A 21408-nucleotide genomic window follows, 5' to 3' on the forward strand; every position below is an offset into this window, starting at 1 on the left:
ATGTAGCCGCACATATACATACACACTCGGGTTCGGCCGTATCGGCGCTCGCGATCTAAATCCGCTATACGTGCGTGTCGGATTCGGCTGTGATAGCGGCGGCCTACCTGAAACAGCTTGTCTAATGTACTCGAAAATTCGAGGCGCAGCTCCGTTATACCCCACTATACGTCCCGTCATTCGCGCTTTGTTTTTGCAACTCGTTCGAGTAAAATTTCTCGAGCGGCGAGTAGTCCGATAGGCGCGAAAAACATCTGCTCCGATCATCTCCGCGCGTACACAGATCATTAGAAGGAGCGACGGGCGGTCCCCGCCGCGTATAGAGAGCCAATTTGGCGGCCTCTCAGTGGCACTCGTGCAATCAGCCGCCCGTACGTCTCGCTCTCGACCTAATGCCATCGGCGAAACTGGATTTCGAGACATCGAGACTATAATGCGGGTATACACGTATACGCCTTGAAGTTGGCCCGATGCGTTGTTAGTCACCCTCTTCTCTCCGTCTCTCAGCCGCAATGGCATTAAAATTACCCGGGAAATTCAATTCCCAGGCGAAAATGCGCGCCGGGGACGGATCCTATAGCGGTGTATATGGCTGCACGCGTATAGGCGAGCGTACCCGAGGCCGCGTGCATGTTTATGTGGTCGTAGCGCCATTATATACGTCGACGAGGAGGAGAAGCGGATAGCTTAGGTTGCTTAGTTAGCGTGCAAGTACACGTATCAAAGGCACTCAGAATCCGAGGCTTAACAAAGCCGGCGCCGAGGCTGCTTTGCCAAGCGTGTCACGTAGCGCCGCTGCCGCTGCTTCTACTGCTTCTCTGCTGCTTCTGCCGCTTCTACACGGCTACACCCCTTACCTGCGCGCAGCCGAATCTCGCACGTATAGAGCAGCCACCCCCTAGACTCCGAAGCCAGCTATTACCTCGCGACAGCTGCCGTGCCTCTCCGCACTCTCTCTCTCTCTCTCTCTCGCTCTCTCTCTCTGAGCCGGCTTTTTACTTAAACAGCACCGCGATCGGCCGGAGTTTCAACAAGTTTACTCAAGTGCAAACTTCGCAGCTCGGAACGGTCTCTTTGTTTGTTACAATTATCGAGACACCTTATTCCGTGACGTAGACGTTTTTTACTGTCTTCGATCCAAGAATAAAGGCAAGTGTAACCATAACGCCGACATATAGCGCTTCTTATAAATAAAGCAGTCGGGGAACAAAGGTCGCGCGCAATAACCACTTAGAGGCCGTCGGGGAGTAAAAAAGCGGCTGATCCAGGAGTCGCCGCGAGTGTAAGCCGATTTGGCCGTCGCCGAGGCGAAGTGCGGTTATATCTTTATAAATGGAAGCACTCGACGACGCTTCCATATCGCTCACGGGATTTGCAAAATTATACGCGTCTTTTGTTGTGCCGGCCGCCGCGGGGATCACGTACGCACGAAAATCGCTTTTCCGAGTTTGCGCCTCGCGCGCGCTTCTTCCCCCTGCGCGCGGACAAGAGACGGAGGGAGACGATTTTTCTTCTTTACAAAAACGCCGGAGATACACTTGGATGATGCGTATGGATTTGCAAAAACCATGTGAATTTCGTGAAAATTCCAGGAGAGCATGGTGATATGCTTTTCACATTCGGCGAGATTTATCGCATTGTACGTTAAATTGAAAAAAAAAATCATCGACATACCTCGTGGACAAGCTGACGATTATCTACAGGCTGCCTGCAACAGAGAGAAAAAAGAAATCAGTTACGTCAGGGAATAAAGAGATACGTATACGGCTAATAATATGCGGAAGAAACATTGTAACGAGATAATGTGCGCTATACTCGGCTGTCATCGAAAAGACTTTATTCTATTGTTTATTTTCGCGTACACTGCTCGCAATGAGATCGCGTTTTTCATTATGGGCAGAGTAGTATAAAACAGCTTATGCATGACGTTACATTGTAGAGCACCCGTCATTAGATGTTTCCGAGACCCTACTCTCCTCTCACGAGTTAGCGTCATATTATATTATCATATAAAATAAGATAATACACGTATAATGACGCTAAAACGCTCAACTTCGAGCATACAAATAAGCAATGTCAGAATAATTATACTACTTATATCGACGCTGGCATATTAAAAACACAAAAAATATATTTCAAGTTTTTAACGACTGGAAGAGCATGGTGCTGTCACCTGTCTTGCGGCCCCAGTGCAGCACGTATGCGCGACAGTGTCACCTACCACTTTTACCCCTGGCGACCTGACTTACCGACATCAAAATAGTAGATTCAAAAAAGGAATGCTTAATCAAGCTATTTAACAAAATAAATACGGTTCGATACAAATGCGAGAATGGGACAGTTCAGTCTTGCGTGACCTCGTAAACGTTTATTTGAAAATAATTATTGTTCTAAACTAAAAAGGAACAGAGTAAACAGTCAACGTTAAAAAGATATAGAATTATTATTTTATCGTACAATTAAGCTATGTTGCAAGGCTTTTTTCTCGTTGAGAATAAATCTTTGTAGTAATTCGTCCAGTGCATCAACACCATCTCTGGCGGCTTGTCGCCTCATCGTTTGTTTGACCTCTTCTCGCACACCTTTGTCAGCTCCTCGAGTAGAGATTCTGCGATCTGCAAACAGTGGAAAATTTAGATGTTTGAATAATTCTTATTTTCTTTCGTGTTTTGATCTTACTTTGCAATATCCCTGTATTCACAGCTATGTCAAGAAGGATACCTCCTCCATGGTCAGTCCAGAGATATGTTAATTCTTCTAGAATATCGACACATATAATGTATGCTTGAAATAGGGGGTAACTAAAACACCTTCGACTCATAATTTTTTGTGTAATAATGCTCATCATTCCTGCTTCTTGTGGCCAGTCGATTTGCAATAAGACTAGAGCATTGCCAATAGCTAAGTCCCCACCCCCACCAGGCCATGAAAAGCTTTCCTACAACGAGCATAAAAATATAACTGATGTCTATGTTTATAACAAGAAAAAAATAAAATATCTACCTTTATAGCAGTGAGAAGAAGTCTGCAGCAATATTGCAAAACAGTAAACCTGGTTAGAGGCAGATAATGTAGATGTCTTATGGCTGGGACTGTCAGATTATTTGATACTCTGCCTTGTGCACTGGGCAAAGCGTTGGCGACTAACGTGATATACTCAATCATAGACTGAAATAAAATATAAATATTTGTATATTGCAAAAAGCAAATCAAATTGTATTTGTTTTCTAAGATACCTTGTAATCTTTGACAAAGAAGCATGTACTAGCCAATTGAAGCTGCGCGCATAAAGAATTTTCTTGAGGTAGCGTAAGAAGAAGATCGTGATGCATGCCCTTGTACATTGCAAGATCGTTTGAGAATGGATTCAACCACGATTCTAATCGCATTTGTTGTATTATTTTAGCAGTTTCCCGTTGTAAATATTCACTGCTGTGTATAAGATCATACAATTTAACTGCTAGAGCTAATCCATTCCCACTGTATTCACCGTCACTGGTAATGACTATTCCTATTGGTTCTTCTCTTTTGCGTTTTTTAACTTTTGGTTCACCAGCTGCTAAAAATAATGTTATTAATAAAGACTCTTATTTACAGCAATGTATAATTTTTACGTGCTACATACTAGGTATAGGATCAGCGAAAGCTTCCACAAGGCAATAAGTGGTTTCATCGCTACTTATCAGAGCAGCATGTTCATTTAATATCCTTATCAAAACAACCACAGAACAAATAAGCAATTGTCGTACTACAAGTTCTTCACCTAAACTTGCTGTGTGTGCATTGGCATACTGCTGCAATCTATCACAGTATGTTTCTCGACTCCATGGTAATGTAAACAAGTTGCTTAATTCCCAACCTAGCTTTTTACCAATTAGTTCTACAACTTGGAATAACTTGTCCCAAGGTTTTGTGATTTGGTTATCTTGAGGTTGTTGTATGTAAGCAAAATAAAACTCTACAGCTTTGCAGAGTAACCTTAGACTTAGTCTTGCATTTAATTCAACAGGTGCTGCACCAAGCAGGGGTAATGCTTCACAAGCCAACAATTTTCTGAATCCATTAACAGCTTTACCAGGATGGCTGTGTTTCTCCGCTGTCAGTAATGTTTCCACTAATCTTGGCTAAAAGTAATACATTATTTTTTAGAAAAGATATTTGGTATAGTATTAAGCATAACATTTAGATAATATTCAACTTTAACTTACTCCATGAGTAGCAACAGTTTGAGGAAACCGTTTTAATAATAATAACAATAATTTACAATGTTCCATTGTATCCTCACTGTGATCTGCGGTCATAATTAATAATCGATGTTGCAGATCTTGAGGTATGTGTTGAAACATGTGGCATAGTAGTTCTGCTTCTTCATCACATTGCTCGGATCTCAAGGAAGAAGTTATTCTTTCAATTTCTTTCCATATATCCCTATCGTCAGGAAAGTTTTGAAATCTACAAAAGAAAATATAAATAAGTACTTTACTTTTCTCAAAATACATTTGTGATCAACATTTTTTGTTTCCAATTACTTACATTTCACTAAAACATTTGGCTGCTTCTTTGACATTTTTGGATAGTTTCTCCACTCGGTAAGCTTCAAACTGTAAGTAGAAATTATTTTTTTTAATGATTGAAAGCAAAGATCATTATTATGTTATACAGACTTTTATTTACTTGTATCTTAGCACTTTGTGGAAACAGCGATTTTGCAGTAATTAACCAAGATTTGGCAGCATAAATGTCAGTAGACAGAGCTTCATTTGCCCTTCTTATTAAATAATCTTCCTTTGATAATTGTTGATTTTCCGTCATTTCTGTTTTTTCTAGCATGATTATCGGAATGAGTATACGATGAATAAAAAGTGCATATAAACTATTTAAGTCTAAGAAACCAACAACGTAAATTAGAATCACATTATCAACAGTGTTTACACAAAATAACCTAACGATGTATATTTCTAACTGTAGGGGGGGGGGGAGGCATATACGTAGGTTTGTTCGATTATTATTGAAATTGGACTGTCAGTTTCGCTCTCTGGACAGAACTAAACATATAGAGATAAATTTAGTTTGGTTCTTTCACTTTTTGTCCTAGAAGACCGGAACGGAACTGAACTATAGACAGTCCGATTTCCATAATCGAACAAACCTTTATTTGCTTATCACATTGACCGCAGACCGCTGCCGCGCGCGCCAAAAAAATCGCTGTTTATTTTTTGAAACGTGATAGAAATCATCGACATACATAAAAAATGTGGTTATTGTTTTGTATAAGTATTGCCATTATAATTGTCAACTAAACAGACATAATCTAAATAATTTTCTTCTAGATAACGTTCCTCAAGCAAGAAACGAGCTAGATTTTGCTCTTCCAGCCAGATCTGGTGACGAATACAATAAAAAGCAATTAAGAATAGGCTGAAATTTAATCCTAAATGAATATAAAAATCTATTCATTTATAAAATTTATTTAAACATACAACTAACTGTTGATTAAAATTTAGTATTAGTAGTATAAAACTTTAATACTTAAAACTTTTCTATAAATTGATTTTTAATGTCTTTTTATACATGTATATCATTATAAAGTACCTAATATTAACCAAAAATATAGATATGAACGTTATTGTTGTACATCCCTTAACAGATTCGAATTATTTAAATCATTTACATAAACACCCATCTGTACAGAAAGTTGTATTAATACTTTTATTCCTGGCATGAATGGAGCAATTTGGCTGAAATCTGGTCCAGAAACTAGTTGTGTAAGTATTTTCAAACTTGCTTGATAGTCTTCATTTTGAATCAAATTACAAATTTGATGGAGACCTTGCAACGTGCTTTGAGAGATCTAAATTGAAACAAAGAAAGTAAAAATAGTTTTTAAAAAAATTTGCCGAAATAAATTATGCTTGTTTTTACTTTGAAAACGTACCTTCTGTTCTCTGAGGTAATCGTAAAAAACTTCCAGTTTTTTCGTTACTTCATCTAATTTTCTCTTTGCTTGCTGAAATTATATTATGGTACATATGATTAATAATGAATTCGATTTTGTATCTTGTTCAATTTTATCATTCAAGCTTATTTTTTATTGTTGTCATACCGGATTTCTAGCATTGTTATAACACCGCTCCTTCAATTCGTTGAAAACTCTCTGCAGTATTATGTGTTCCTCTGGAATGGGTGCCTTTGGTTTTTCAGGCTCTGGAGCTCTCACAATTTGTGCTGGTTGCACTGGTGGAAGCGGATCGTTTGGCCTATTGTACTGTTGCATTCCAGGAATGTTTTGGTTGTATTGATTGTACATGGCTTGAGGATCTTGGTAGGTCTGCTGATGCTGGTGGTATCCTGGATCTTGTTGGTATACCTATGAGTAACGAATTTCATTTTGATTTATGAAATCAGTTGAATCACTTTTGTAAAAACGTACTGTAGGTTCTGGAGGTGGTGCTCCTCTCAGCGGATGCATGATCGGGTCTTGGCGTTGGAACTCCGTTTTAGGCTTTACAAAAATTAATAGATTGTTGTAGTTTGAATTAATCTGAGCTCAGATTGTTTAACAATGTACAATCCAAACAAAATTGAGATATTAGCAATGTATGTTTTCATCAAATTTTCTACATGAGTTACTGATCATTTGAATATTGTAACGAGTAACGACTCTCACCCTGTTACAATAGCCGTATTTACATGGAAATCGATTGTTTTGTTTCATTTTCAGTCAAAATGCTTACAGAATGTGTTTATAATGATAACAATTATATTATTGAAAATATGAAATAACTATAACATTGTAGGAAGTAATCATCAATATCAATAAGAATTAAAACTTCTTTGTTAAAATCCACACAGATGATCTTGCTCTTAAATTGTCAAGTCATGGTTCTTAGCACGCAAAATAATAAATCTCTGATAAAAAAAAAATGCAAAAAGGCGTATGGAAAATAAGCGTTCACTACTGCCATTAGAGACGATTCTAATCGAAACTATACATAAAAAGGTTTGTGATATTTAGCAGGAAAATCACTCAGGGCAATGCAAATTTTCTACCTTCGCATCGACACCCTTTGCATACTTTGCTTTCCACTTCCTGCTCCCAGCGTGTTCTGCACACATTTCATTTTTGAAGAACAAAGCCATTACTGGCTACATTCGTTCAATGAGATTATATTCATTACAATAGTTTTCAAAAAAATCTAATTGATTCAATTCTACATTACATTATTCATAAAAATGTTAAATTATTTTATTTACTATTAATAGTTTGTCAGCAAATTAAAGAGCCAGTAACCAATCTCACCTGCGCTTTGGCGGTCTTGGAGGAAATCGGTGGATCGTTCCATCCAGAGGTTTGAGATCCAGGCTGATACGTATTCTCATTCGAATAGTTGGCGACCGGCGGCTGCGACGGCACTTGTCCAGCCATACCTCCTTGTGACACAATTTGTTGGGTAGCAACCGTTGGATCATACAGCGATTGAGCTTTTACAGGACTCGGATTTAAAATACTTGGCTGAGCAGCCCTTTGTTGTTGCTGAAGCTCAGGCTCCGCAGGGTTATAGATTGTGTTCTGTGCGCCTCCGCTACCGTAGCCTCCGTAGCCCCCAACTGGCTGTGACTGCTGCAATATAATTAATATGTAGCAGACCTTTTCGGTACCCTAATCAACAATTATATCATATAAATCTTTACCTGATATGGAGCTTGTGCTGGGAAGCCACCGGGCGCAGGGAAAGTCTGAGGCTGCGTCGGTACTCCGTACTGAGTCTGCGAATAACTGGATCCATACGACGGACCAGATTTCACTGAAGGATCTAATATATACTTGGACCTGGAGTGTGGTCCGACGCTAGATGGTCTGGAACCACTGGTGGCCGCGGTTGGCGGCGGTGGTGGCACAGATGGGGTCAGAGGAGTCTGTCCGTATTGGCCGTAAGGATCATTTGACGTCGCTTGTGTCTGAAGTGGAGCCGGTATGGTCGGGGTAAATGTGCTGCCACCATAAGGTTGACTCGTTACGACACCTCCACCGAACGAAGGATTGGCAGCGCCAGTATAGGCCTGTTTCGTAGGCGCCGTGTTCCACGTGGGTTGCTGAGACGGTATCGGTGCAGGAATCGATTGCTGCACTGGTGCAAACATACTCTGGGGTCCACCTGGGATAGATTTTCTGCCCAGTGGCTGGTTTTGAGAGTAAATATTCTGGTTTTGGTACGGAGCATTTCGTCCTATGCTCGTGCGTTGAGGCTCCATAGAAATATGACCGAGCGCCTTGTAAAGCCTGTCCCTCAGCATCGTGATTCTCGGCTCCTGGCTGTTTCCGAGATAGTTCAGAGCTGCGTCGAGATCACCCTCTGCAGCGAGCATCTCCGCATAACGAGTAAGTACTGCGGCGATATTGCCTTCAACATTCACTTTGCGTGTCGTGTGGAATTCCAGGGCTTTTTGCATCATCGTCACGAGTTCGACGGTCTCTTGGATATCAGAATCCGCAGCTTCAATAGTCTTGTTCAAATTGCCCGAGCAAATATAACAGATTTGAGCTTCTTTATGGAGATTCGCGTTATCGCTTTGAGCTAATCTATCTCCCAGAATATCTGCGCATTAAATTGAAAAATTCGCTATTTTTATCAGAGTTAAAACAATTTTTTATTTTGCATTTTGGCATTTTCTTCAACTTACCACACAAGGAATTGCGCTCTTCGGGAGCAGTGTGAGTGAAAACACCAATTAAAGCTTCCTTCCAACAGGTAATATCGCAGTTTCTAACAACATCCACCCAATTTTCGCTTACCAGCGAGTTGATGAGTGAATTTAAAGCTCCAGTGTGCTCTGAGAAATATCTGTACTGAGTTTGTGCCAACAGTTCCGGACCACCGGCCATGGATAAAATCACTGCATCCGCGTATCGCTTATTTTCAAAACACAGAGCTACAGCAGCTTCAACGTTACCGAGAAGTATGGCTTGTGTGATCAAACCTTCATCATCTAAATGAAAAACGTACAGTTATAAACAACTCATTAAATGTAAAATTTTTCCAAATGGATGCATTACCATCTGCAGTGTTTATCCTAAAATTAGTTTCGACAGACTTCTTCAGAGATTTACTTGGCGTGACTGATTTCCTCTGTTCTTGTTCGGCAATAGCATCAAATGCCGCGCTTCCATCAAAAGCATTGCCATTGACTTGCTGTGATTTAAGTAATAACGTTTATTATCTAGTTTGTCAGTTTTGTTTTGAATAAAATGAGTGAAGAAAACGTACGTTATTCAAGTTTGAAACACCTTCAGTAACAGCATCTATTTCCTGTTGAGGTACTAATTGATTCAGCTTGGTGCTCATTTCATCTATGTTGAAACCTAGAAGCTCTAACAACTCTTGCGTTACGTTTTCTCCAAAATAAGCACCAATGCAATTCCAAACTTTTCTTTTATGATCATCGGGGGCATTGTCAGCTTTTCCTTTGCAAAAGTCACTGTATTGTCCACTTTTTACAGCAGCCTCTAATTCATTGGAACGTTGAATCAATTCTTGATTTGTAATCACTTGGGATACAAAAACTTTCCTATTAGAATTCGGAGGCATATTTGGTTCAACAGGCTCGTTTTCAAAAATAGTTAATTTGCCGCCAAACTAAAACAGAAAATTAATATCATGAATTGTACGCCATAGTTTACGGAAGGTCGAATTCTGTTTGATAAATTGACTGACTCCAAACGAGGCACCAAAAGGTTTCTTTAACCATTTTGGTGCTTTTTTAAGTATTGCTGCTGCTTCAGTGTGTGCTGACGGTGGAGGTTGCGTGAATGGATCCATACCAGGGAAAGAATCAACTATTTTATTTGATGTCTCCACTGATCCTTGATTAGACCCACCCAATAAGGAGTAAACAGAGGCAAGACCATCAAAACTAGTTCCAACAACTAAACCTGGATGACGGGGACACCACGATACATCAAAGTTCCATTGGTTAGTCTGAGCTAACTCACAGATCACTTCGCCATTCTAGAAAAACAGAAAAATTTAATTTTACAATCTGACACATCAGAAAATTATTAAATTACATCAACTTACAGGATCATTTGAATTAGGATTCCAACAAAGAATTCTGTTATCTTTTGCACAACTTAATAAAAGATCTGAATCATGAGGATTCCAAGCAATAGAAAGAACTCCTCTTTGATGATTTTGCAAAGTTTTTAATGGTGAGGTTGCAAATCTCAAATCCCATAACTCAATGATTGGACTCTGATCTTCTTCGGAAGCAAGGCAAAGTTGTGTAGCTACATCCGGATGCCATTGCACTGATTTCCATCTTACTCTTGAATTTACATCTGTTAGTTTTATGATGGCTTCATTTTTTTTGAGATCCCAAATAACACAGCGTTGTGAAAAGGTTGATGCAAGTATGTGCTGTACTGTTTAAAGAATATGTAATATTATTAATTGAATCTTAAACATAGTTTTAAAAAGCTCTATCAAAATTATGCACAATATGTACCTTGCTTATTCCATGCTATATGTTGCACATCTTCAGCAGGCATACTTTTAGAACCAGGAGTCATTGGTTGATTTGTGTTATTAAGATCCCAAATATAAATTTCACTTTCTGTTGCTCCAGTTGCCAGCAAATTAGGCTGGAATGGATTAAAGTCCATTGCTCTGACAGGGCCTTTATGTCTTTCTGGACTGCTGATTAAACAATTGCCGTCATTAGCCAGCATTTTTGCAGCAGAATAAATTTTGATTTTTCCATAATCACAGCCACCAACAATCATGCCAGCTGGATTGTTACCATAGGATCCCCAAATTATTTTATGAAACCTGTTGAATAACAATGACTTACAGTATGATTTGATAAGCGACTCTAAAGTATGCATAAATTAAATCTATTACAAACCTTTGGTCACTTGGCACGCTAACATTGAGTTGCATGTCATAACCTGGCTGTTGCAGGTTAAGCGAGTACAAATCCAAGCTTGCATTGGTATCAAAACTGGCATCCAATTGCTGGGCAGCAGTACCTGCTGCTAACAAAATTGGATACTGGGCTAGCGGCGACCACGCCACATTCACAGTTTTGTGTAGTTCCTTCACCTTCATTTTATCTCTGTAAATAACAAGAAAGTACCGTGGCTATTGGTAAATCACTATGAGTAAACCTCAATCAAACCAGCATCATATTGGTTCGAAATAACTGATGTAAAAGTTGATCGTTCTCCATCATGCCAGCAAAGTCCATTGTACAAGTCCGATTATTAGATTGAAAATGTTCTAAAATTTATTAATACACTTTCCAGCTGAAAAACAATGATTCGAGCACACGCTGAGTGACCTAAATTATGTAATTCGAAAAAATCACGCTTGTAATCTGGAGAAAATTGCTGGGTTTAGTGACCCCTTGTCAAAGTCTGTACACGCGCATCACTGATCCAGCAATTAATTCGAACCAGATCGGCAATAGTCGTGAAAAACGCAGACGCGAGCCGTCGGCTTTTCATCATCATTACCTCGTAGTTTGGCAGCGGACACTAAAAAAATGGGAAATCAGGCGAATATCCACCAACTCACAGACACCGCATCCATCCGTCAGCTACACTTATTAAAGTCTGTACTTGTGTACTTCCAACGTGGCGAGCTGCTGCTGCTACTGCTGCTGCAACACTGCACATCCACATACAACATATATATGGCATTTTTTTGCCGTATTATGAGCGCGCCAGCTGCGGCCTGGCAGCACTGTAGAGGCACGTAAATTCAAAAGGGGAGTGCGTCTATATAAACATTGGAGATTCGGAGACCCGATACTATTTTCGTTCTATATGAGAAGTGAGTTGAGCTATTTTTGTTTGGAGCCGTGGTCCTTCTGACGTAGACACAGTGCGCACGTGTTTCAAAAAAGTGTATAATATTGTTTATTATTAGTCCTTATATTCTTACAAGGATACATTTTTTAAATCATAAACCAAAATTTATGCACGACTATTTTCCAGTCCAAGCGGCAAATCTAACTTGATACGGTAAAAAAAAGACATTCCTGTAAGATTATCAATTGTAAAAAAAATATCTGTCCGCGGTATTTTCCGCGAAGAAGATACCTACTTAAACGACCATATAAAGACATATTATGGATAAGTGATTAAGTGTATATAAATTATGTTTGAAAAACAGCGAGCTCAGCACCACGTAGCCGCGCATCGTATGGCCATCTGGCGGCGGTGACGTCACGCCGCGATTATAAGCCAACCAATCGTCGTTCACCACGATCCAAAATCCTGGGGCTTCTAAAACGTCTGCTAGGATGGCAGGCTTTCGGTTTTTCTGGTTAATAATACTTAATTTATTATTATGTTTAGTCGCTTGTCTCGCTGGGTGAGTAAAAATCGTTTTTGCAACAAATTTTCTTCATTTTGATATAAAAATTACACTGATCGATAGTCCGTATGTGGCACATAACCTCGCCAATTATAAACACTAACGCTTTAGTGGTTAATTTACCTTTTTATCTTTACTTATACGTATTTTATTTGTTAAAATCTACCAATTTATATCATTTAAGACTTGGTCAGAGCACTTACTGACTGGAATATTGTCTTATTGATTTTTGTCTATTCTTAACCAATTGCAGTAGTAGCACTTGTCAACCTGACATTCCTGCCTGGTAATTCATAAAATATCTTTATTGCATCATTGTTACTGTTATTATTTTGTTGCAGGAGAGACTTTTATGCTATTTTGGGCTTGTCGAGGAGTGCAAGCACACATGCCATAAAAAAAGCATACAGAAGGCTAGCAAAGGAATTACATCCTGATAAAAACAAAAATGATCCTGAATCGTCAAAAAAATTCCAAGACCTTGGAGCGGCTTATGAAGTACTTTCAGATGAAGAGAAAAGGGCAATGTACGACAAATGTGGTGAAGACTGTTTGAAAAAGGATGGAATGATGAATAATCATGACCCGTTTGCAAGCTTCTTTGGTGACTTTGATTTTCACTTTGGCGGCGAATCACACAATCAGCATCAAACCCCAAAAGGTTCTAATGTTGTAGTAGATCTTAGTGTAACACTGGAAGAATTGTATAGTGGTAATTTTGTAGAGGTATGTCTTTGACCTTCATATCGTATTATATTAATTTATTAATTATGAATATCATAATTTAAATAGATTACATTCTATCAATATAAATGATTCTTTTTATAGATTACAAGAAATAAGCCAGTTATGAAAACTGCTAAGGGAACAAGAAAATGTAATTGTAGGCAGGAATTAGTCACTCGTAACTTAGGAAATGGGCGCTTCCAAATGATGCAGCAAACAGTTTGTTCCGAGTGTCCTAATGTAATTTTTGTAAATGAAGAACGAACACTGGAAGTAGAGATTGAACCTGGTATGGTTGACGGTCAGGAAACCAAATTCACAGCTGAAGGCGAACCGCATCTTGATGGGGAGCCTGGAGATTTGATTATCAAGTAAGTTTTCAACAGTACTTTATTTATAAAAAGTAATTGACTTTCTTAACTATATTTAATCTATTCGTTCGCGCAGAATTAAGACTCAACCCCATCCAGTTTTCGAAAGAAGAGGCGACGATCTCTATACAAATGTCACGATTTCATTACAAGATGCTTTAGTTGGTTTTACTCTTGAAATCACGCACTTAGATGGACATAAAGTTACAATTCAGAGGGACAAAATTACTAAACCCGGAGCTCGTATGCGGAAGAAGGGTGAAGGAATGCCCAATTACGACAACAATAATCTTCACGGAACTTTATTTATTACATTTGATATTGCTTTCCCTGAGACAGAACTCTCGGAAACTGAGAAAGAAGGTAAGAACAAAAATTCACGTGCTATTCAGCACGTTGTGACAGCCAACTAGCAAATCTTCATTGATAAAATAAATGTATTTACAGATATAAGAAAACTACTAGACCAAAGTTCTGTAAACAGAATATACAACGGGATCGGAGGAAACTAAATAGGTAAAAAAAATTACAAATAATGATGCTGGAAAGTATCATTAGCTGAATAACCACTGCGCGTTTACGCCCATTCCAAGCGATGCTGGATCCGACTATCAGTGCAATTTGACTCCGAGACATTTTTAACGTTTCTAACTTAGAACTAGAGAGTCAAATGAAGACTGCGAAAACAAAAATTTACAATCAATTGTGTAAACTGCCGCAGCTGGTTTAAATGAATTCAATTCAAGTATTTAAGTTATTGTAAAGTGGATAAAAGCGTGTATGCTGTGCGAATGCTTTATAAAAGAGTGTTTTTTGCATTTTTACCTTTGTAAATTAAGATCCAACACTTTTTATCAGGTGATGTGTCGAAGAAAATCATGCATAATCTAGCAAATGAATAATAAATTGTAATATGATTCGAAATTTAATTATTGCATAAATCACTGTCTTGCAAAGCTAGATTTAATTCACTACTTAAATTGCGCATGTGAACATTTACCAAAATTGGTATACGTAAGAAAAAACGAACGACGACAAGGAAATAAAACAACATTTTATAGTATTCGGAAGTTTTTTTTTATTAAATTGACACATTTAACAAACTCCTTGGAACACGAAAATATGCTCTGTCAAATAAATTTAAAAATAGTACTTTGTACATAGTTGTTGACTTGATAAGAAACGATTACTCTTCCTTGTACGTTTAATTTTCCGTTGCACACCGTGAGGTATGCAAAGTGAAATTATTGTGCGACGTGCTTACAATCAAGATACGCTAGACTCGTTCAGTTCACCCAGTTAGAATGCACGATAGGTCATTTACAGTTCGTACAATGCAAGAATTCATAGGCCATTATTTGTCGCGAGCACGATGAAAAAATATTGAACCTTCGTAACAGTATGCATCATCATAACATTTATTTACATTACTATAAAATATCACAAATAGCATCTTCAACGCAATAAGATACACGACATATGTCCTTGTAGCAGTAAAATTTCCTCGAGTTGCGGAAAACAACGAGATGGCACGAAAACAGTACGTAGTATAGTTATTAAAACCTAAACAACATCAGCCAGTTCTATTTCTGAGATGTATAGTTAAATGCCTGTGAATAAAGTAGGCGTTTGAACATTCGTCACCTTAAGAGTCAATTAGGCCCTGGTTCATTAAAAATCCTTTGTCGGCGTCACAGCATGACACACGCTTGGCAATACGACGCTCGCTGTGAGAAGCCCTAAACCTACGGCGATCTTGAACAAGAGAATAAGAAAAAGCGCATTTCGAAAGACAATTGGAAATTCAGCAGTCCGCCACCCTTATAGCGAAGTCTCGCTTTGGCTCAGTGCTGGCAGTAACAGTAGAGTCTCATGTGAAAGTCGTCGACGCAGGCGCTCTGCTTGCCGTAGGCGTTCAACCTGCTGATCGAGCCCACGAGAGTCATGGTGCCGTTGTCGCTGCGGTACCTGGTCGAGCCCTCGAAGACGGCGTTGCCGGGCGTCGTCTCGAGCGTGACGGTGTAGTCCGTCCAGGGCGCCGCCGGCTGTTTGTCCTCGTCCTTCTTCTTGGCCTTGTCGTCGGACTCGGAGCTGCGGTCGCCGAGAGCTTTCGCGTCGAGCAGCGACAGTGGCGCGAGTCTCGCGCACTGCGGATACTTGGCCAGCATGTCATTGATCTCTCTGACGACAAAGTCCACGACTTTGAGGACGACCGGGTCGTCGTGCGAGACGTTGCGTCGACTGTGGCACATGCACCAGTGCTCGGGGATGCCGGCCAGCTCGCAGCTGCGGTAGTCCGGGATCGGCTTGAACATGCTGATGCCTCTGGGAATCGCGTCCGGCTCCACCGAGGGGAGCACGCTTTGGCTCGGGTCTCGAGGCGCCTGCAAAACCAAGTGCCGTCGCATGTACACTAGCGTCGAAATATTGAGCTTTTGATGACAACAGAAGCGCAGAGAGCTATTTTACCTTCTGCAGAAGCCGCTTGGGCTCCAGAATGTCCCTGAGAGTCTCGTGCAGGTCGAACGGCGTGGTCAGACTCCTCGCGTTCCTCTGCAGATTGTCCCAGGCGGCGGGATGGTCCTGCTTCCACCAGTCCGGCAGGAGTATAAAAAGAAAGGGAAGACTGTCCTCGAGCCTGCCCTGGTAGGTCTGCCTGAAGGAGCCCCACCGCATCCCGTGGTCGCTCATGAAGATCAAGGCCGTGTCGCGCAGCAGGTCGTTCTTGTCGAGGTACGCGAAGAAGTCGTGGTAGGAGTCGTCTCCGAGCTGCGGGTACTCGATGTAGTCGTGGGTCAGGCTGGCCTGCCAGAAGAAGCCGAAGTACGGATCGGCCGCGAACTCCTCAGCGACCTTGCGCGTGTAGTGCAGCAGGCTGTCGAAGTTGTAGCGCGTGCCCAGGCAGAGGTCTGCGTTGAGCTTGTGCGTGTTGCCGATCTCGGTCTCCGCCGCGACGCAGAAGGGCCGGAGGTAGTAGTCCGTCGGCTGCAGCCTGAACAAGATTTGCATTTTTTTCACTCCTCGCTCGCACGATTCATCTCTCGCAACTCTCGCCGCTTCCAGCTCACCTGAATCCCGGCTTGAGGTAATTGAAAGTCGTCATGGCGCAGGCGTCCTCCCCGAAGATCGTCCTGTAGCCCTTCGCCTGGAAGTACTTCCATATGAGGGGGCACCTGTCGAAGGGCTTCTTGTGGTTGGTCCAGCAGAGCTGCTCGAACTCCTCCTGCGAGAGGCCGCTGAGCACCGGCACGAGGTTCGGGTAGGTGTTGTCGGCGACCTTGTTGTAGCCGAGCATCTCGACCGCCCCCAGCTGCCTGAGCAGCTCCAAGCTCCGGGGCATCGAGCGGTGGAAGTTGAGCCGGGAGACCGAGTCGATGCCGACCACCAGCACGCTGAGCTTGTCGTGGCCGGATGCCGGGGGGGTCGGCGGCACGACGTAGTTCGAGAGGAGCTCGCGGGCCTGCAGGCGGCAGCGCTCCTCGACCTGCAGCTTGCGGGGAACGAAGGCAAAGTAGTCCCGGTAGACCGTCTCGTTGCGACGCTGACACTCGACGCGGACGAACTCGTCGTTGACGAAGACGGCCTCTTGGAAGGGGTGGCAGTCTCTGCTGACACTGATTTTTTTTTTTTTTTTCTATTTTAATCAGAGAGACTCCAGCCGAATCATTAGATCACGAGTTTGGGAGCTTACGTGACTTCATTGTCCTTGTTGTCGGTGCGCCAGAAGCTGCGCCAGCAGCAGTCGATACTCTCGGTCTCGTTGTAGTAGTGGGGCCTGGCCTCCGGGTTGACGAAGATCGCGCTGTTGTTGGACTCGACGAGGGGCAGGTGCGAGCCCTGCTCGCAGACTATGGGCTTGGCCTTGTCGATGTAGCGCGACACCGACGGCTCGAACGGACTCAGGTCCGGAATACGACAGCCCCTCGTGTTCACGACGTAGCCGCTCTGCTGCGGCGGTCCCGTCGTCGTCGTCGTCGTCGTCGTCGTCGACTCTTGGGGTTTAGCTTCGATGTCGTTTACTGGAAAATTCATTCATCGGGGGTTTTAATTTCAGAGCATTCTTCAACGACAACTTTTTATAACCAACCTTGATTAGAACTCCCGAGCGGGATTATTCGAAATTGACCGATTGTAAAGCTGTTGATCGCCAACAAAGATGCCAATAAAAAGATAAGTAGTCCTATTAGCCATCTTTTCAGTCGTAGGCTCCCCTTCAAACTCCCTGCTTCAAACGGCATTTTCGCCATTTGATCATCGTCATCTGGGATTGTTGTTTTCAAGCTTTACCTAAAAAATGATAACATCATGCAAGCAACTTGTTGTAAAATTTACTTACTCGTCTACCACTAGCAAGACGTAATAAAGGACAAAACAAAGTTTTATAAGTAAAAAAAAGCTGGAGTTCAACGCCTCGCAAAGCCTCGCAAAGCCATCGAGAAAACTGCGCGTAGTGCAAACATTCGATTTCACTCGGCAAAACGCAATCAAAGCATCTCGCTCTGATTAATATTTCTGCCGATAAGATACTGCTGCCTGCCTGGCTGCCTGGCTGCACAGCTCGAGCCGCTGCGCTCAAAATCCTCCGGCTAATGTTAATTGACCGGGCAAAGAGACTTTGCTTTTGCCCATGCATCGACCCTCCCTTCGCGAGATTGAAATGAAAGCTGCGTGCGGGACTATACCGTCGCGTGCCAGTGCCCACGTCACGTCTCGTATGTATACAAATACGAACGCGTAGATTCGCGACAGCTGTTGTTATTACCTACGTAGGCTTCTGCTAAGGGAGATTTTTCATACAGATTTTGCGAGCACACGGAAGACGTACAGCTTTCCTGCAAGCTCGTTACGCGACTCACTTATATTACGGCGTGAGTTTATTGACGGCTCTCAGGGAAATGTGCTGTTTCGCGTGCACCAGGTTCTTGACACTTTGCGTAAGTCGCGAGCGAGTTTTCCGCGAAAATTTATGAACGATGCAAAAGTGAGCATTGAAATGCTACTCTTCGTTTTTGCAAAAAAAGACCCAGGATAATGATGCAGCCGACAGATTGAATAAAGCTCGAGGTAAATTATTTTAGCTTGAGCAAGCAGTTTTCTATATCCTCTTTGAGCGTAAAAGCAGTCCGAGCTCATGCGCTAAGAGCACTTGGAAAAAACTCGATAGATAAGCAGTTTGCAGCCGTGTTCTATAGATGAGCGCATCACCCTTAAAAGCACGATAACGACGAAAATGGAAGGAGATTGTAGGACGTGCATTTTGAGGCAGTTTTTCAAATAATTTCAGCTATGCACACAAATGCTTTTCACCGAACGGCCTATTAACTGCGACAGAAAGCGGAAAACTGGAGCAGATTAGCGTCAGATTTATTGGAGCTGCTGCCGCCGCAGCAGAAGCCCGTGTCAATCCGCAAGTCAACCGCAGTTCTGCTGCATTTTTTAGCAGTACATATAGATAGACTATTATAACGTCGAAACAGCGTATGAATACCAGCAGCGAAGCAGTAATCGCAGAAAATGTATAACAGTGCGCGATATGAATGGAAACGCTGGAAACATTCCCAAAAGTTTCTCGGCAAAATTTGATTACATTCTTGAATGAATCACAATGCCTCCATAACAATAATAATCAAAGCCTACGGCCACGCGCGCTCCAGCAAATTAAATGTAACGAGCAAGTGTAGTGTAAATCTTTTTGTTAATTTTTTTATGAATTGTTATTGTTAAAATTGTCCGATCAATTCGCTGTGCGATACAACATTTTTACAAGGTTATCCGTCCATAGCAGTGCACAATGATTGCACCTGATAACATGTTTGTTCAGGATAGAGCCGATTTCGAGCCCGATTAGATAAAACTGGTACTTCGAAATTGAATTTCACCAAAGAACTAATGACTACACGCAAATGACTGCAAATTGAAATCGATGACAGATGACGACGCGCACAATTAACGGGAAGGAAAATAAAAGAAAAGAAACGAGGGAAAACAAGCGACATGTATAGATCTGAATGCAATGACATTATGCTTACGCGGTGCCAGGCGCAGGGCTCCAAAGGCGTCAGCAGCTCCCCATCGCTCAGCTATAACGCATCATCTGCTCGTCGAAATTTCACGAGGGCATGCTCGAGCCGCCCGACGACACTACGTCGCTCTTCTCCCCCTCCAGCTCCATCCGCAGCAGCAATAGCAGCGGCCGAGGCCTGAGGAGTGTGCGCTGCGAAAAAAAGATAAACCTCGCTCTCTGCCCCGCTCTCTCGCTCTTCATTCGGCTCGCCGCGCCGCATCCGCCAAATTCGACGCTATCCCTCTTTAGGTTTGTTATACTATATTTTTTTTATCATCGCGCACTGGCCTCCGGCAATGTCACCTTCTGCTGCTCGCGCTGCTGCGGCTGATGAGCGACGGCGCATCATCGTCGGGACGTCAGTATGTATGAGGTATATCCAGCGTAGATCCGCGCGAGCGTTGTGCACCTCTTGCTGGCCGTTGTGCACCTCTTGCTGGCCGTTGTTTACGAAGCTGTAGCTCGCAGAGGACTTTCCTCAATTTTCAAAAAAATTTCCTCGAAGAGTTGGGCCACGTAATCCTGCGGCTCCATCCTTATCGCCGGCGTGTGTTGCGTTTATTGCACCTCGCTGAGCTTCTGCTACGGCGACACGTGCGACCACTTTCCTCAAACTCGAAAAGCACGGCTGATTAATTACGCCAAAGCCGTGAGGCGATAGCGCAAAAAGTCGGATCAGCAGGACGAAGCGGCGCGAGCAGGCCTGCCGAGCAGCGAGCACTTACGTATGCAGCTCCGTCGCTCCTGGCGCATTTTAGGACTAGATTTTCCGCGAGGAGCGCGCGCGCGAGCCCCCGCCACGCTGCGGCTCTCCGGGGGTTGCAGGAGAGAAAGAGAGAGGGCATATCTGGTCGATAGAAGCGAGCGCGCGCGCGCTTCCGAGTTCTGGCCCCCGTCGGGTGGGCACCTTCGCCCCATGTGTGTGTGCGCGCACGTACGTATACACAATGTACATTGGGCTAGAATCGTTCCCCCTTCGCGGCATCACCCTTGATTCCATCCCCTCTCTGCCCTGCTACAAGACTCTCAATCTCACTTCCGCGTTTTGTCTCTCGATGCCGCTGGCGGCCGTTACTGCCGAAGCTTTAGGCCTGGCTGGATGGCCTAATTTTTGCTACTGTGCCGACCCGCGGCTCCGTTATTGTCCGATTGTTCGGCTCTGAATAGAAATTGTTTTGCGTTGCGCTTGCGAGCTCAGCCGCTTTATTTGGTGGCAAATTTTCGTGTTGCTCGACTGATATCATGAACTCTGATTCTCATCAAATAAAAATAGGATAAACCTTGTTTTGCGATAAAAAGCATGCGATAAAAAGCATGCGATTAAGGCCATCGTGCAATAAACGAAGTGGCAGATAAGATAATGATGGGCTTCATATTTTGGTTCAGGATTCCCATTTCGAGTAATATTTAAATATTTATTCTCAGCAAGATAGTACTCAACGTGTTTGTTCGCAGACAACAATTTATTAGGATATTAGCTAAGATAAGGAAACGTAAGAGAAAGTTTGCCGTAGATTATGGAAAGATGTAAGAGAGCAATGGAGAAGAAAGCAATACGAGAGAAAGGGCTGCATATCGATTGGTCGCACACGTCTTTAATAGCGATTAACTTTCAGCCTTTGCAGTTAATCCTGAACACACAAAGTTATAAGCGCCTACGCTATAATAGCTTGAGTTTTGCTGGCTCATTTTTTATTATTAAGGAGGATTCTTAAAGCCCTATTTAATGTTCCTTCTAAAATGTCTTATTTTTTTTATTACAATGGTTACTTCTTAAAATTATTTTATCTAAAGCGGCATATCTGGAATAACGATAAAACAGTCCAGTCGCGTACACAACTATCTGTTTGGACGTAATTGAATGTTTCTA

General features: G+C 42.3%; 4 protein-coding genes across 11 annotated transcripts; 1 reads left to right on the top strand and 3 right to left on the bottom strand.

The window, feature by feature from the left end:
* Positions 1–2346: 2346 nt before the first annotated feature.
* Positions 2347–5017, bottom strand: LOC100117129 (integrator complex subunit 10). Of its 3 annotated transcripts, none has more exons than XM_008209142.4 (8): positions 4675–5017; positions 4534–4601; positions 4209–4452; positions 3626–4124; positions 3237–3556; positions 3004–3168; positions 2680–2938; positions 2347–2615 (listed from the first exon to the last, which is right to left on the bottom strand). In XM_008209142.4, the coding sequence occupies exons 1-8, from the start codon at positions 4828–4830 to the stop codon at positions 2449–2451; spliced, it is 1878 nt and encodes a 625-aa protein (XP_008207364.1). In that variant the 5' UTR covers positions 4831–5017; the 3' UTR covers positions 2347–2448. The 3 variants fall into 3 exon arrangements, with proteins under 3 accessions (XP_008207364.1, XP_001601457.2, XP_031779578.1); XM_001601407.5 differs by having other exon boundaries at positions 3237–3559; positions 4675–4964; XM_031923718.2 differs by having other exon boundaries at positions 3237–3559; positions 4665–4963.
* A 407-nt stretch (positions 5018–5424) lies between these two features.
* On the bottom strand, positions 5425–11691 carry LOC100117091 (protein transport protein Sec31A). Of its 6 annotated transcripts, none has more exons than XM_031923717.2 (15): positions 11513–11691; positions 10903–11112; positions 10504–10826; positions 10077–10420; positions 9714–10007; positions 9267–9635; positions 9056–9191; positions 8683–8988; positions 7693–8597; positions 7301–7621; positions 7051–7146; positions 6431–6502; positions 6104–6367; positions 5936–6007; positions 5425–5851 (listed from the first exon to the last, which is right to left on the bottom strand). In XM_031923717.2, the coding sequence occupies exons 2-15, from the start codon at positions 11103–11105 to the stop codon at positions 5624–5626; spliced, it is 3933 nt and encodes a 1310-aa protein (XP_031779577.1). In that variant the 5' UTR covers positions 11106–11112; positions 11513–11691; the 3' UTR covers positions 5425–5623. The 6 variants fall into 6 exon arrangements, 5 of the variants coding, with proteins under 5 accessions (XP_031779577.1, XP_031779575.1, XP_032452770.1 ...); XM_031923715.2 differs by having other exon boundaries at positions 11574–11673; XR_004226718.2 differs by having other exon boundaries at positions 5453–5851; positions 7051–7106; positions 11574–11677.
* Positions 11692–12178: 487 nt separating this feature from the next.
* Positions 12179–14537, top strand: LOC100117057 (dnaJ homolog shv). Its single transcript, XM_016982340.3, has 5 exons — positions 12179–12374; positions 12719–13103; positions 13206–13474; positions 13551–13837; positions 13922–14537. Exons 1-5 carry the CDS (start codon positions 12304–12306, stop codon positions 13984–13986), a joined length of 1077 nt encoding a protein of 358 aa, XP_016837829.1. The 5' UTR covers positions 12179–12303; the 3' UTR covers positions 13987–14537.
* Positions 14125–20344, bottom strand: LOC100117011. Its single transcript, XM_008209124.4, has 6 exons — positions 19504–20344; positions 17562–17761; positions 17166–17493; positions 16543–17088; positions 15944–16466; positions 14125–15858 (listed from the first exon to the last, which is right to left on the bottom strand). Exons 2-6 carry the CDS (start codon positions 17719–17721, stop codon positions 15319–15321), a joined length of 2097 nt encoding a protein of 698 aa, XP_008207346.2. The 5' UTR covers positions 17722–17761; positions 19504–20344; the 3' UTR covers positions 14125–15318.
* Positions 20345–21408: the final 1064 nt, after the last annotated feature.

The sequence above is a fragment of the Nasonia vitripennis genome, chromosome 2 (assembly GCF_009193385.2).
Source record: "Nasonia vitripennis strain AsymCx chromosome 2, Nvit_psr_1.1, whole genome shotgun sequence".
Taxonomy (NCBI): domain Eukaryota; kingdom Metazoa; phylum Arthropoda; class Insecta; order Hymenoptera; family Pteromalidae; genus Nasonia; species Nasonia vitripennis.